The 16,827-nt window shown below is 38.7% G+C and overlaps 1 protein-coding gene across 1 annotated transcript; it reads left to right on the top strand.

Annotated features, from left to right (window-relative positions):
• The first annotated feature begins 1,777 nt into the window (after positions 1 to 1,777).
• LOC137242352 (probable cytochrome P450 304a1) lies at positions 1,778 to 9,675 on the top strand. The gene is made up of 5 exons (XM_067769672.1): positions 1,778 to 1,926; positions 2,018 to 2,269; positions 5,249 to 6,120; positions 6,183 to 6,327; positions 9,394 to 9,675. Exons 1-5 carry the CDS (start codon positions 1,833 to 1,835, stop codon positions 9,576 to 9,578), a joined length of 1,548 nt encoding a protein of 515 aa, XP_067625773.1. The 5' UTR covers positions 1,778 to 1,832; the 3' UTR covers positions 9,579 to 9,675.
• Positions 9,676 to 16,827: the final 7,152 nt, after the last annotated feature.

Genomic DNA, 16,827 nt, shown 5'->3' with positions numbered 1-16,827 from the left:
TAATAGTCCTATAAGGCTGCGAAATAATACATCCATATATGGTTCTATTCTGAACTCATTTTTGTTCAAAAGCAGCAAAAAAGATACAAAGGCTACTACTAATGAACTTCAGCGAATAAAAATTCAGTGTTCCTTAAGATATGGGGATTTCTCCACAAAAACTGTTTATTTTAAAATAAAGATATAACAGAACAATAAGCATAAAAACACAAGTTCCATTGTCCGTTAAGGGTTGCGTAACATAGTAGGAGGTAGTAAGTTATTTAGGCTTTTGTTAACCAATTTTGATTATCTTCACTCAGTATATATAATTTGGAAAGGATAGTGTCTCTGCCAAATTTCATTGTAATATCTTTAACGGCTTTTGATTTACGGCTTGTTAAACTACCAAATTTTCTTCTTCTAAATTGGGTAGTGCCCCGCCCATATTCCAAAGATTTTTGGAATTTATGTTTTGCGTCATAAAACCAATCCACCTACCCAGTTGCATTAGCTTAGCGGTATTCGTTGTCGAATTATCTAATTTTTTTAAATTTTCGATATCGAAAAAGTGGTCGGGGTTATTGCCCGATTTCGCTCATTTTCAATACCAGCATATTTAGGGTTCAGGTAAACCCGTGTACAGAATTTGGCGAAGATATCTTAATATTTCGTCAAGTTATAGTGTAAACGAATGGACAGACGGACGAACTGACAGGCTTTATCACATTATTTGATTTTCGATACTCATAATTTTGATACATGGAAGTCTATATTGTAGCGAATTTTGAGAAATTCCGCTTATTTGGAACCTTCTGCTAACGTTCGAAGCGCTAAACTGTTGAATAAATCACTCCAATATTCAGTATTGCAAACTGACTTTATTTAGATTGCTTTAGGAGTAGTACTTCACAATTATACTTCACTTCACAACCAATAGCGTGCTTAAATCAAAACTGATTAGTTATTACTCAGCTTGCGCTGCTTTTATACTCTCGGTTTCCTCGTTCATCCATTTCTCCTAAGGTCTAGTAATTTCGCGAACAGTTGTAGTTCATGCTTGGTTAGTTACTAGCTATATACATGTATATCTGTAGTCCACGCCTTTCCCATAGCCATATGCGTGTATATGTGTGAGTAACAACTTCGGCGATGAATACATATTTGTGTGTGTGAGATATCTCTTCGTTGCCAGGTACATAAGTGTTGCTAGCTTTAATGTGTACATGTTCATAAGATTGGTTGCTTCATGTTTTTGTTGTTGTGTGCTTATTTACTAACAGCCTGGTGATGTCAACATTCGCCACAATATCTATCGCGATTCCTTTATACCTGTACAACCAACTGTTAAAATGAGCGAATAAAGTAGAGCAGAATGGTATAGAGAAAAAGAGGGGAAGCATGGCTCAATTTTTGAATGTAGGCTAACCCATTTTTGGGGCAGAACAAGGTTGACCCAGCACACTTGTTTTCAATAAAAGAATCTTAAAAACCTTTTTCGAAGAGTACATAAAATGTCAAAATTTCATATTCGGTGATGCAAACAGTGTTTGCCTGGAAAGCCCCATGTATGTTTACTTTTGAACAGTATCAGAAGAAAAATATTCTTAACCTTATTTTTAGAGAATATATAATAGCTTGTTGTACATTTGTTTATATGCATTTCGTAATAATAAAGACAGTTAACGATTGGACTATATATTTTCTCATTATCTGCGTATGCTAAAATAGACAATGCGCACTAAAATACAGTGCATGTGTTATATAAAAATTTTATATTTTAGTTCTTTCACAACTTTCTTATAATAAGGCAGCAAAAATTTCGGCATAGAACTAAATTAAAAGAAAAAAATATGTTAACGGGAATAATTTTATGCATTTGTGTTTTGAATTTTCTTTACTTTTGCTATCGCTATGGAGTTAGCCGTCCCGATGGATTTCCGCCTGGTTAGACTTTTTCCACTTTCGTATATTAATTAAATTTTTTTGTAAGTGATTTATAAAATTGATTTTATTTTTACTTGTTCCATTTTAAAAGGACCACCACGCATACCAATCTTTGGTAGCTATTTATTCATGATGATGGCTAATAAAAAATATTTACATAAAGGTGTTTTAAAATTTACCAAATGGTATAAATCGGATGTTTTGGGTTTTCATGTTGGCAATTTTCGTATTGTTGCTGTGCATAATCCTGAAGGAATTAGAGAGGTTTTAAATCGAAGAGAATTCGATGGAAGACCAGCAATATATTTGGCAGCGACACGCGCACCTCACGATGAATTATTAGGTAAATAAGAAAAATGGTAATGGAAAACGAGTGAATGAAACATTTAACATATCGATTCGATTCAAAGTATATTTTTCCTACGAGTTTTTAACAAGCTGGTAGGTACTTTAAACGAAAACAAATATTATGAAAATAAGTTATTTTGTGGGAATTTGCCTTTGAAAAGTTGTGTGGCTATTGGATAAGGCTTTTGTTTACGATCAATTATTCGACTAGTCGAATAGGAACTTTAACAGTCACCTAGTTGGTACACGATTTTAACTTAGCATGTCAAAAAATTTTTAAAAAGTTAAATGTTTGCTGTAAAGTTTAAAATATGTGAGGTGCAAATGGCTAAGAATGGCTCCACAACGTCTTTACGAATAGCATAACTCATTGAAAAATTACAACAACAAACAAATATTCGAATAGTCCAATATGTCACTAGTCGAATGAAAAGAACTAGTCGATCAGTGATATTCGAATATTTTGCTAAACCACTTTTACTAGCAAGTATTCGGATGGTCGATTATCAAGAGCTCTACAAACTGGTGAGTTTCGGCGACCCTATATTTCACCTTCAAAAGAAGAGATAATACTTAAAATAGATGTGCAGAGCTTCTGTGCAGCGCAAAACACATATTTTGCTCCATGCCTTGCAAAGCCCTGCATGACCAATTCATTATAAATATTGCTAAGCACAACCAGTGTTGGGTAACTGAGTTTAGAACATATTAAAAAATGTACTCAAGCCTCGCATGGAGCTGTCAGATATATTTAACTGCTCATGTATCTACAAAACAAAATAGTAAAAAGAAAACTAGCAGCGCTGCATGCAGAACTTCTGTACATCTATGTATTTTCTGTTAAGTTTGCCCGAAAAATATCTATCCAAAGCTGCAGCTTGCCACGGCTACACCTTTTTTCGAAGTTCTTAGTTACAAGGAACAATGGCGCGTGTGCTCAGGTTCCAGTTGTTGTTGTTGATGTAGCGAAAAGGATACTCCCAAAGGCCTTGGAAAGTGTAACAAACACCATTAAGGTACTAACTAGCCCGACCATCTCGGGAACGATTTAGTATGACCACATGAAACCTTCAAGGCCATCCCGCCCTCCCACCCCCTAGATCCATGAGGGACTTGGAGTCGCCAAAGCATCGGCTGTTAAAGAAACAATAATCGCCACGGATAGGTCTGGTTGGCAATTGGGTTTGAGAAGCTATATATAACGCTGGCACCCCCTTGAAAGGGTGGCGCTACACAACTTCTTGAATTTAGTATTTTAGTCGCCTCTTACGACAGGTATATATTCCGCGGCTATATTCTAAGCCCCCTAACCCGCGCGGTTCCTCTGGCTCCTCTCAGACAGCTGTGGTCCCGGTATGTTGTGCTGCGTGCATTATTCCTGGCATAGCTGAACGAAATGCATTTGAAACTCCGGCTCGCGCACGGTGAAAGTCGTATTGGCAGCTCAATCACTACCAAATGAGTAGATAAACACATTCATGGAGACAGCAACTCTGGTGCAGCTTCGAAATGCATAATGTGATAGATCTTCAGATGGCATATGAAACCATGACTTCTGGCGTCTTATAGTACCGGATTCAACACAACTGTCGATATGCATGCCCAAATGTGATTTTTGATCAAATTATAGACAGTTTGGCGGCCACCGTGGTGTGATGGTAGCGTGCTCCCCCTACCACACCGTATGCCCTGGGTTCGCACCCCGGGCAAAGCAACATCAAAATTTTAGAAATAAGGTTTTTAAATTAGAAGAAAAATTTTCTAAGCGTGGTCGCCCCTCGGCAGTGTTTGGCAAGCGCTCCGGGTGTATTTCTGCCATGAAAAGCTCTCAGTGAAAACTCATCTGCCTTGCAGATGCCGTTCCGAGACGGCATAAAACATGCAGGTCCCGTCCGGCCAATTTGTAGGGAAAATCAAGAGGAGCACGACGCAAATTGGAAGAGAAGCTCGGCCTTAGATCTCTTCGGAGGTTATCGCGCCTTACATTTATTAATTTTTTTTATAGACAGTTTGTCCCCTCTGAACTCCGCAATCAGTGCAACGAGTAAGGGGCCACGAAAGTATGAAACAAATGGGATCGGTGAATGGAGGCATCAATCTCGGAATAACCCGTTTGGTGTAAAAAGCAGACAATGCAGATCTAATCTCTTGGTCCGTAGTTAGGTTCGATATTTAATTAATTGGAATATTTTAGAGTAGGACGCGGCGAATTAAACAGCGTTATTTCATAGTACATATTCCCACCTCTTCGTCAGAAACAGAGCCAGCTGTCGCGGGAGTCAACGAATTACAATTAACACCTCTTTATGGCAACCTATTTGTCTTGGTAGAAGTGCTGTTGATACAGTAAGTTAAAGTGGATCCCGGCGCTCCTTGCTTGGAGCTTATTTACAATGAAACATTTTTGTTGTTGCTGTAGCTTTAACCGCAAAAATCTGCTTCTGGGAGTAGCAGTATGTAGGTTGAGGATATGGTCAGTTGTTTTACGGATATGTATCCGGTTCGCTCCGGTACTGGCATTTTTGGTACTACGTCGACTGCGTGGAAAGCTATTTTCTTTGTCACGAGCATACCTTTGGCACTGGAATATTCTTAGCCTTCCAAGCCGTCGGGATCACAATGAATCCTCCCGCCCCGATCTCAAGAGCTCGGGGAAACAAACAGGATATGATCAGTACCTTAATCCTTCTCAATTTAGGAAGGACAGAAAAGAGACAGAACTTCCTGTGAGCACACGTTTACTAAAAATGCCTAAGGAGTCGATTCAAAAATTGTTCTGGAACAATCCGTGAAGAGCCAGAGCCTGCCAAATATGTGTACGATACATTCATATTTGTTACAAGATATCTTAGGGTGGGCTAGGTTGATAATTGGGTTGCGAAAGCTATGAATCTGTAAAGGTAAATATTGCGCTTGTCAACCCCTAGGAAGTATTCGTTTCTGTTTTATTTATTTTATTTTTTCCCTCTTGCAGGAATCTTTTTCCGTGAAGGTCCGGTCTGGAAAGAGCAACGGAGGTTTATCTTACGTTATCTACGAGATTTTGGATTCGGACGTCGGTTTACGGAACTCGAATCAGCCATTAAAGAGGAAATCACCGATCTCTTAGATCTCATACGCAATGGACCATGTTATCCACATGAATATGAATTGTCAAAGCCTGGTGGCTATAGAGTTTTTCCATTGCATATTTTTGGTCCATTTATATATAACGCACTAACTTTCATAATGATAAATGATCGACAATCACGTGCAGAACAAGCAGAGGTATTGCAATTGATTAAAATGGGATTACAATTCCAACGTAACGGCGATGATTACGGCAAAATGCTATCAATTATACCTTGGATACGTCATATATTTCCTAAATGGAGTTCCTATGATGTATTAAGCGAAGCTAATAAACATCTTTTTGAGCATTTCGAAAAGATTATCGACTATCACATTGACACCTATGATGAGTGTAGTGGTGAACGCAATTTTCTCGACGTATACATTAAACAAATGAAATTAGAGCATAATCAGGGCCATACAGATGTTTATAATCGTAAACAATTTATAATGGGTATGCTGGACTTTGCCTTTCCCGCATTCACAGCGATTGGTGCACAAATAGCATTTCTTATACAGTATTTATTGTTATATCCTGATGTGATGAAACGTATGCAATTGGAAATAGATGAAGTGGTGGGTAGAGGCCGTCTGCCAACGTTGGAAGATCGTAAAAGTTTGCATTATACAGAGGCTGCTATACGCGAGTGTTTGAGAATTGAAACTCTGGTGCCATCGGATGTGCCTCATAAGACATTAGAGGACACGGAATTGTTGGGTTACAAAATTCCAAAGGTAATTGTTTTACATAAACACCAATATTATTTTTTGAGATTTGTAAAAAAAATTAGTTTTAGGATACGGTTGTTATAGCTAGTTTATATGCTTATCATGGCGATGTACGTGTCTGGGGTGATCCTGAAAGCTTCCGACCGGAACGTTTTTTGGACGATAATGGACATTTGTCGCTGAAAAAGGATGTATCTTTTCCCTTCGGCGCAGGTAGATATGATTATTTTTCATACTGTAATATCATCATCACAGCTATACCTGTTTTGCTATTACTGACTCCAATTTGGAAGACCAAAGGATATTCAGTCTTCTCCACCACATCCTTCTGACTCAGTGTAGGTCTCCTTCCGAGTGTGATTTTCATTCGCGGAGAGCTGGCTGAACTTTTCAATAACACCCACGCAGAAGCACTTTTTGGCAAAAGTGCTTATAGGATATAAATGCTAGATGAAGTCCTTCAAAGTTTCGAACTTTCATCTGTCATCAGCAATGTAACTTCCAAGATGCTATTTTGGCAATCCATACTTTGATGGCAGCAATTTCTTCGTCTTGTTCTTGTTCACCGCAAAACCCACTTTTTCAACTCTTTATACAAGCCAGAGGTCGGTTTCAAATTGTTCAGCAGACCCAAAAGCCGCTCATGAAATCATCCAAGTTCAAAGTAAATTCAAAACCGCAATAAAATGGTATAGTGAAAACGAGGGATTAATGGAGTTGTTAAGCGCCATACAAAGCTTTATAGCTTCAAAGCTTCCGCAACCCGATTGTCAACCTCACCTATGCGAGGGAATCCTGTTAAAAATATGAATGTATCATACACATATATAGCAGGCGAGGCTCTGGCGATCCCAAGTTCCTCATGGAAGCAGGGGGTGGGGAGGGCGGGATGGCCTAGAAGGCTTAATGTGGTCACATTAATCGTTCCTGAGATGGTCGGGCTAGTACCTTAATCGTGCTTTGTTACCGGAACGTACCGGATCTATACCCGGAAAAGGAACATCAACATCGGTAACCCTCCCCAAACCTTCGGGGAGTGGCTTTATCGTTATTACAACAACAACAACATAGCGAAAACGTGTATATGTGGCATTCCAACAATAGATAGGTATTGATGCATACATTGCAACCGAAATGTAATTTTTTTCTCAAAGGTGGCTATTTGCTCTTTAATAATAAACGACTTGACTCTAGATTTTGCCATCGCCGCTTTCATTTGCTGCTAGAACAAAAAAGTTAACAAACTAGCCGAGGGAGTTGTCTTCTGCGAATCATCGTTTGCTTTCGAATTGCCCGCGAAGGTCTTCCCAATCCTCGAGGGGCTGTTAATATAACTCAATGTTATCAATGCAGGAAACTTCAATATATACGTACTAGAGGTTTACGTCGGTCACTTAATCGGCGTCGGCGGCGTGGCTGGCGCGCCGACAAAGTGATCGGCGTAAACCTCTGAATTGAATGGCTGGACTTCAGAGTATCAAATTGTCCACAACTAATGAATATGGAAACATACTGCTGACGTCAATGGTATGTTTGACGATGTGAAACAATATCATTAGCTTGCGGATGAGTATCTGGGAGTCTTGTAAAGCGAAAATTAAAAAAAAAATAATATTTGGAGAGGTTTTGTTTATAAGTATTTAAGGAATTTGAAGATGTTCTGGGCGAACTCTAATGCCCGTCGTCGCCACGATATCTCTAAATCAATTGTGGCTACATGCTGGTCACGCCAAAAGGCGACTTACGGTCGCTATCAATTATCTACTTATAGTCATGACTCGTTGCACAGTTTTAACGATTAGCATCAATGATGGCTTATTGCTGACCGCGCCAAAGGACGCCTTCAATTTTTTCGGCTGTGTTTAAGAGCTACAATTCCCGACGTGCGAACAGTAGCAATGCCGACCACCAGTCGCTACCACGCATCCTGGCCCTTATACCATATGCCAGCACAGAAGTCATAAGACTGCGACTTCGAACTCATACCTTCGTCGACGTCACTTTCCTAGAAGCTCTAAGTGTAGCTCCAAAGACTTTCTGACGGATGTTTTTGGCGCGCTATGCCTCCGAGTTACACCAAAAAAAAAAACACCCTGAAACGTGAGGGAGTTACTATTCGGTCAGGGATGCCGCCCTCGAAATCATAAGCAGTCTAAGTAGATATTATTACGTAACTCATGGGTGAAAATCGTATAATCCTTGGCGCATCTATATAATTTAAACTTTACAAGGACCGTGGATAAAAGTTTAAAAACGTAGACCAAAATTTGCAGACGTTTGTGTTCGATACATTGAACTCAATAGTCTTCGTTTCCGGCCTTATGATATAAGAGCTCATTATGGATGACCGCCTTCAGTTTTCAGACAAGTTCGACTATCCCCTACGTTAGGGTAGTAGAACACTCGGTAATTTGTTCGACTGTCTTGAGAAAGCTTGCTTCACCACTTTGAGTGTTCTTGCGAAGGACAAAGCCTAACCTGGTTAAAAAATGTGTCTACGTATTCACATTTCTAACAGGAGCCGTCACATGTAAACATGATTGATAGGCTATATCCAATGTGATTTACTCCAAGGGACTAGTTGGGGATAGGGTAACTTCCTTTCTTATATAAATTTATTTAAATTTCTTATACTCTATTAACTTTTTGAAAAAATTATGCGAAGTGAGCATTTAAATTTATTATAAAACTTTTCTTTAAGTGTTTTGTTTTAATAACTTGATGAATTCGGTGATACAAAATCCGCGTTAAGCTGGCATTGAAATCGCTTGTTTTCTCAAATAACTTTTGAACCGTTAGAAAGTGTTAAATTTCACAATTGAATTTTTATAACTGGTAGTGATGCGCATTCCCTTGATTCCCCCTTTCGACCATATCGGACCAATTTTCGAGATGAACAATAAATGGCCTAGATTTAAAAGAGTAGAAAATATAGTAACGCGCCGAACGCCGTCGCCGCCGCGCCGATATTTTTGACATTCAGCGGCGGCGTTCGAAAAACTTCGCAAATCGGCGGCAGCGTTTATCGGCGGCGTATATCTCTAATACGTACGTCCCTAACCCCATTAACACATTGGATGAACTACTTTCCATTATTAAAAAAAAGAAGATATTTCAATGTTTTTTTTTTTTTCAGAGGTTAGTGCCCTAATTGGCTGATAAGCAGACACACATACATACATAAGTTCATAACATACATACCTTTATTAATTTATAGCTACCATAAAATAGAGACTGACCATAGTTTATTAATTCATTCCATTTTTAATTTATCAACAGGAAAACGTGTGTGCGCTGGAGAAACTTTTGCACGAAATATGCTTTTTTTATTAGTCACTTCACTTTGCCAAAATTTTAATTTTGTGCTTGGACCGGAAGACGTATTGCCAGATTTGTCAAAAAATTTTAACGGTATTATAATCACACCATACGATTTTTGGCTGCAGTTGCAAGAAAGAAAGTAGTTTTATAAGAAAAAGCCCAATCAATTTAGTCCTAATGCACGTGAATTTAATATACCTGTGTATATATTTTTTTCAAATAATAACCCGATTTTCAAGATTTCAAAAATTTTTAAATGAGATAATAATTTATGTTATTAGAGATGGAAGAGCAATTATACCGATAGATATCGTGGTCAATGTGGTCGACGAATTAAGACTCTAAAGGCTGAGTTACAAAACGCTCTCATCGCGTAGCTTCGCTTTGACGTTTTGACATCGGCATAAGCTGGCAATGAAACGCCTTGCTACGTTTAAAGCGACCAAAGCGTTTATATGTGTCCGCCTTTTAGATAGAAGTAAATGAGAGATGAGGTCATTGTGATCCATTAACACGATCTAGTCCCGATTTTACACCATACAACGCTTGAATTCAACTCTGTTGGCATTCACTTTTGTACTTTCTACTCTGTCACTTCTGTCAATTTTTCTTGAAAACAAGTGTGAAACAAAAAATGGCATACATGCAGAGAGAGGAAGAGATAGCAAGAAAAAACCGAAAAACCCACGTAAGGCAGAGTTTACATAAACCTTTTTCGCGTTGCTTCGCTATAAGTTAACAAGCTTTATAAATTACCGATAACCCAGCTTTTACTTAGCTTCACATATCACAAAGTTTGTATAGCAAGCCATACGTATGTTTTTAAATGTACTGGATTCATCTGTCAGACGAAGCAACGCAACGAAGCGTTCTACTTACATCCGGAAAATGCCACGCCAAGACCTAGTTTTCAGTGCGAGTTTAAATTTCAGTTAAAGTTGACTTACCTTGCCATTTTGGATGGTAATATAAATATTTAATGCGCATTTCGGCAAAGTGGTAAGGTTGAACTCTACTTAAATCCAAAGACGAATATTCTCTTCCATATTGTCTAATGAGGTGAACCGGCAAATTAACTGAGTCGCAGGAGGGTACTTGGTCAATTCGGGATTGAGACATCTAAAACAAAGTATTAAAGTGAGGGTACGACAGGGTGGTGACATTTCGCTATTTGAGTTTAATATCCACTTACAAAAGCTTTCATGCAATCCAGGAGGACCCACCGTAGTTTCCTACACAGACACAAGTAACTTTTATTGTTGCGGAGCTGGCAACACTATTCGCCACCTTCATATGTTTTTGTTTGCATTGTGGATAAAGGGCCCATTACTGATACTTAGCATAGACTTGACTTGACTTGGCGTAAACTTGGCAACTTAGTCACGATTATACTCCACTTAGCGCATACAATCTGGCATCATAAATAATAAATGTCAATTTGTATGACAAAATGTCGAAATGAAATGGAAACAAACAAATGGCATCTCAAAATGTAAACGGCGCTTAGAACTTAAATAGAAAATCAAAATTCAACAGACTTCTAAGTCAAGTTAAGTGTTGCTAAGTTTTGAATAATCAGTAACAGAACTGTAAGTGACAGTTCGCAAGTCAAGTCAAGTCTATGCTAAGTATCAGTAATGGGCCCTTAAGTATTGTACACAATGTTATAAAATTTAAAATTTTCGCTTTCGGATTCGTCGTCCTGAGTTCAAAACGCATCTTTTTACACCTCTCCCGATATTTTTGGTCGAGTTTTTGCAGTTGTGAGCTAAAGTAAAGAATTACACCGGAAGATCAAGGAAGAGTAAAAATTGGGAAAAAGCTTGTATCGTTCAGCTTCCCTAGAATGGCTTAATTTGCTCGCTCCATTTTCAGGCCTGCGACCTTATTGTGATAGCGCGTAAATTTGATGCCCAACTCCACTCCATCGCTATATTTACCGTCTTTGATGTAAATATTCCGTTTCCCGAATGTTGTTAGATAAAAAATGAAATATAATTTTATGTATGACTTAGCAGTGCTAATCAAGAGTTTGTAAAAAACGAAAGTTGTCTCATTGTCCCCAACCGTCATTCCTACAGTTATCTACCAAAATTTCCGACACTACTTTCGCCGCTACAACATGAACCTTTCATCTCTAACATGAAGGAAAAGTGAGATATATGCAAGTTATTTGATAAAGTCCCTTCTACAGGTTTTTTTTGTTTAAGTGACACCGTTGGAGCGAAAGGCTAATACTTGGCACGGAACAGCTGCAGCACACAAACGGATATGCATGATGTACCACGAATAAGCCATGAAACTCAGACGCAGTAAGTTCCCCTAGTTCAGGGCCACCATTAGTTTACAAAGAACGAAAATATGCTATACAAGTATACGCAAAAAGGCCCTTATCAGGGCCACCACTAGTCAACATAGGGAAAAATTTGCTAAACAATTATACCTACGAAAAATGACCCTTATCAGGGCCACAAACAGTTTACGAAGAGAAAAATTTGCTAGACAATTATGTTTTACATATTATAGATTTACTTTCGGATTATTTATATCATCCATATTATGACAGGAAAAAACTGGAGTATAACCGATACTGGAGCTGAAAACGAAAATATTCCAAACCGAACTTTTGCCATAGCAGGTACCGATACCAGATCCAGCCTAAAACCGAAATTGTTACAAAAGCCTGCTGGCTAGAGCCAGAAGGAAAACCCGGAACCCTAATTGAAGTGAGTACGACAACCGAACTAGTATCCAAAAATTAAACCGTAAGCAAAATCGGTTCCGAAGAGAGGAGCCAAAAGCAAAATTGGATCAAAACAACCGTGCAATGGTGCTGAACCCGAAAATGAAGTTTGGTTATGTGGTATAGCGACTCGATTTCAAATTTTCAACACACCCGTGCCTTTTTTAATTAAAAAAGATTACATCTCAAGCCATGGAGTACATATCCTTCAAAGAAATCTGCACCTAAAATACCGACATGACGAGTTTCTAACGTTAAACGTTATTGTGTATATATGTATCTTCGATATTTATTAGGTTACTAAATTTATTAATTCTTACCTTATAAAATACATGAAATTTTAAAATAAATAGGTACTTATTCATGAACATACTATTAACTCAGCATTTTATATACAATCTCATCCTAAATTTTCAAAATCTCTTGAAGACAGTGACGTTAGCACTCATACATATATGTATTGAAAGTAAGGTCCACTACAAAAAACATTTAGCAATAGCGATAGCATTTCCAAATATCATTTTAATACTACAAAATAACGACTTTAAGCAGATAAAGTAAGAACTATATACTTCCTAAAATGTTGTATCTCACTTTACATTTAACTGCTTTGGAATATAAATACATTAAAAGATGCATACAATACAAAACGATCCCTTATTTATATATCATAAACAAAATTAATGTTGCGACCATTGGATATTTTTCAAATCAATTGGTTCTTGCACCATCTCCCATAATGGAGACATTTCGCGTAAACGTTCGGCAATATAATCAACCACTTCAATAGTGGTAAAACGACCAATACCAAACCTATAAAAATTTAACAATAAATTACTTTAAAATTAACTACACAATTCATTACGGTAAGCTCGTATACCTTATTGAACTATGTACCAAATCCTCATCAGTTCCAATCGCGCTTAATACGTACAAAGGTTCCAATGATGCTGAAGGACAGGCTGAGGCAGTAGAAAACGTCACATCCTTTAAGGCCATCAGTAATGGTAAATTTAATAATCCACTATACGTTTGCTCTGGATCACCATTACATATACCATGTGATAATCTTGAAGTGATGCGATCATATAAACGTTTCAAAAGAAAATCTATAAATTTCTTATAATATTCCATTTCTTTGAGTGCAAGATCACATGCAGCACCAAATGCAATAACAATAATCGAAGGTGGAAACGAAAAATTTTAGCTCGTTCAAAATATATTCCCAAAAAACCAAAAAATGCCCCGGAGTGCTTCGAAACCGGGGTGGGATCCATATTATTTTTGCGCATAACACCTTTCGGTATTATTAAAAATTAACCTGGGTGGGTCCAACACCGGTTTGGAGACCAAAACTATATCCGCGCAAAACACTTATGTTTAAAACTTTTTTTGTTGGTACCACAAAATCATCAAAATTACAATAACCACATGAAAATTTTCAATTGAAATTGTCAATTTCTTTCGCAAATATCTCTTAATAGACACAAAATATTTAACCTCCGCCTTCGGATTATTGTTGTCGAGGTCAATACGCGTAACACCTCTCTCCATATTTTTGGATGCGTATTATCAGTGTCAACTTCGTATAGAATTACTAAGAGTTGATACGCTGGAATCGTTGAAGAAATGATTCAGCTGCTATATGTAAATAAATAGTAACAGTAAATTAAATACCGTGGTGTGATGGTAGCGTGCTCCGCCTATCACACCGTATGCCCTGGGTTCAACTCCCGGGCAAAGCAACATCAAAATTTTAGAAATAAGATTTTTCAATTAGAAGAAATTTTTCTAAACGAGGTCGCTCCTCGGCAGTGTCTGGCAAGCGCTCCGATTGTATTTCTGCCATGAAAAGCTCTCAGTGAAAACTCATCTGCCTTGCAGATGCCGTTCGGAGTCGGCATAAAACATGTAGGTCCCGTCCGGCCAATTTGTAGGGAAAAATCAAGAAGAGCACGACGCAAATTGGAAGAGAAGCTCGGCCTTAGATCTCTTCGGAGGTTATCGCGCCTTACATTTATTTTTTTTTTTTAAACTAAATATATATCATTTAAAAATCAGCTAATTACCTTTCTTTTCCGTTACAAATGCGTTTTTCCTCCAGCTTCATCAGCAAACCATTTTTTTTTTTCGTTTTGGCTTTGTTGACGAAAATTATATGTGATATTTTTCTTCTTCCATCACTTTTAAAAGAAGAAATTAAAAGACCGATTGGCAGTTTATGGACGATCGGCAACCAAGGCGAATCCACACCCAGCTGTTGGGATAACAGCAAGGCGAATTCATTACAGGTGGTGTTATCCCATCAGCTGATTGCTTCTTCTTGATAATTTTCCATACAAAGCCTTGTACTACAACATGTCAGTTAATCGAAATCAATGAAAATTTTCTTTTGACTTGACATTCTTCCGTACGGCGAATTGGTTGAATTCGCTTTGCCACCACCTAGTATAGATTCGCCTTGGGATAACAGCACCTGGTGCTGAATTCGCCTTGACCGGCAACCACAACATACACAGGAGGATTGTATTTTCATTTCTGCTTCTATCTAGTAATTATACCATGGGACCCCTCTACCCATACAAATCAACAAAAGTTTGAAACTCGTGGCACCTTATACAAAATCCAACCCTAATTTTCCATGAGATATCTGTCAAAAAAGCTGCAACTTATTTTATTTTGACCATGACTATGCGCCATATAATTTTGGTTGTTCGGAATGAGGTGGCAGCACTACTCTGACAATTTCTTTAACTCAATACAACCCTGATAAGTTTGAAAGATAACTGTTTACTACCACTGTGAATGGTAACAAAAAGAAGAGCTCACACAACCGTATTTTCTACAAGTAGGATATGTAGCAGCACGCACATACACAGCCACGCTCACATGCTAAAATGCTTGTTCTTGTTCGTTTGGTTTTTGTGGATGCTATTTGGCACTGTTAGGTCCAAGAAAAGTGTAGTAGCTGCTAACGAAAACTGCGAAAAATTTTTATTGTAAAATTACAAAGAAATGTCCTTATTTACTTTCAAACGAGCACTTAATTACATCTCTCTTTAAAATCCATATGTTTTGGACAATTTTGGTTAACAAATTGTGATACTTTATTACCGCGGACGTTTGCTAAAACACGGCCAAAACAGTCGGGGGAGGTATTAAAAGACGCGTTTTTGCCTGGCTTCCAATAATTCGAATAATTTTTCGCCTTTGGACTATTGATAATAGGACAAAACGCGTTTTTTCATTTCTCTTTCCACATTTTTGGACGGGTTATTGCACCTTGTTTTCAAACTGTTTTTCGCGGAGAACTTTTGAACGGGTAGAAAAATTTAGCACCCGTGTTTGTATTCTCAATGATGGAATAAATACGCTTCCTTAGATACCCCAATTTAAGACTTTTGTATAATTTTCTGTAGGACCCATATAGGTGCACTACATTTTCATACTAAATTTTTTCAAAAAAATTTACAATCACAGCCACCCATATCTGATATTCTGCTCCTTTTTTTTGTTTCCCTGCGTCGCTTTCCAAAATAGCAACCCCGGTAATTTTGACACTTCGTTTCATTGTAACCCTGCAAAAACGCTTTAGTCATTCCACGGGATCATTTGGGATACCTACCGGCATCATTTCTGGATGGTTTTTGGGATTCGTCCGGGATCCCGTCGTGGTCCTTTCGGGACTTTTCTTCGACTAATACGGGATCATTTGCGGACCCTTTCGGCATCATTTCTGGATAGTTGTCGGGATCCCGTCACGGTCATTTCGGGACTATTAGGGGATCATTTGAGGACCTTTCCGGCATCATTTCTGTATTGTTTTCGGAATCCTTTCGGGATCCCGTCAGGGTCATTTTGGGACTTTTTTGGGGCTAATACGGGATCATTTGGGGATCCTCTAGGGGTCGTTTCGTGACTTTTTCTGTTTTATTTCGGGATCATTTGGCGACCCTTCCGGCATAATTTCTTGATGGTTTGCCGGATCCGTCAGGGTCATTTCGGGACCATTTTGGGATCATTTGGGGACCCTTCCGAGATCATTTCTGGATCCGTCCGGGATGCCGTAGGAGCCATTTCGGGATTTTTTTTTACTTTTCCGGGATAGTTTTTGGACCCTTCCGGGATCATTTCTGGATCTGTGCGGGATCCCATCTGGGTCATTTCCGGACTATTTCGGGATCATTTTGGGATCCTTCCGGAATCATTTCTGTATGGTTTTCGCGATCCGTCGTTGATTCCCTCGGAGCCATTTCGGAACCTTTTCTGGAGTATGTCGGGGTCATTTGGGGACTTTTTCGGGATCATTTGGGGCTCTTCCGGTATCATTTCTGGATGGTTTTCGGGATCCGTGCGGGATCTCGTCGGGGTCATTTGGGGACTTTTTCGGGATCATTTGGGGGCTCTTCCGGCATCATTTCTGGATGGTTTTCGGGATCCGTCCGGGATATCGTCGGGGTTATTTGGGGACTTTTTCGGGATCATTTGGGGGCTCTTCCGGCATCATTTCTGGATGGTTTTCGGGATCCGTCCGGGATCCCATCAGGGTAATTTCGGGACTATTAGGGGATCATTTGTGGACCTTTCCGGCATCATTTCTGGATAATTTTCGGTATCCGTCCGGGATGCCGACGAGGTCATTTCGGGAT

This window comes from Eurosta solidaginis, chromosome 1, assembly GCF_040869045.1.
Source record: "Eurosta solidaginis isolate ZX-2024a chromosome 1, ASM4086904v1, whole genome shotgun sequence".
NCBI lineage: Eukaryota > Metazoa > Arthropoda > Insecta > Diptera > Tephritidae > Eurosta > Eurosta solidaginis.
The sequence above is the reverse complement of the archived record's forward strand: the minus strand, read 5'-3'. Positions and strand labels throughout refer to the sequence as shown.

Coding starts and splice junctions, on each gene's coding strand:
- LOC137242352 (XM_067769672.1), top strand. CDS start 1,833: ATGTTAACGGGAATAATTTTATGCATTTGTGTTTTGAATTTTCTTTAC. Junction 1,927..2,017: donor TCCCGATGGATTTCCGCCTG/GTTAGACTTTTT, acceptor CCATTTTAAAAG/GACCACCACGCATACCAATC. Junction 6,121..6,182: donor TGGGTTACAAAATTCCAAAG/GTAATTGTTTTA, acceptor AATTAGTTTTAG/GATACGGTTGTTATAGCTAG.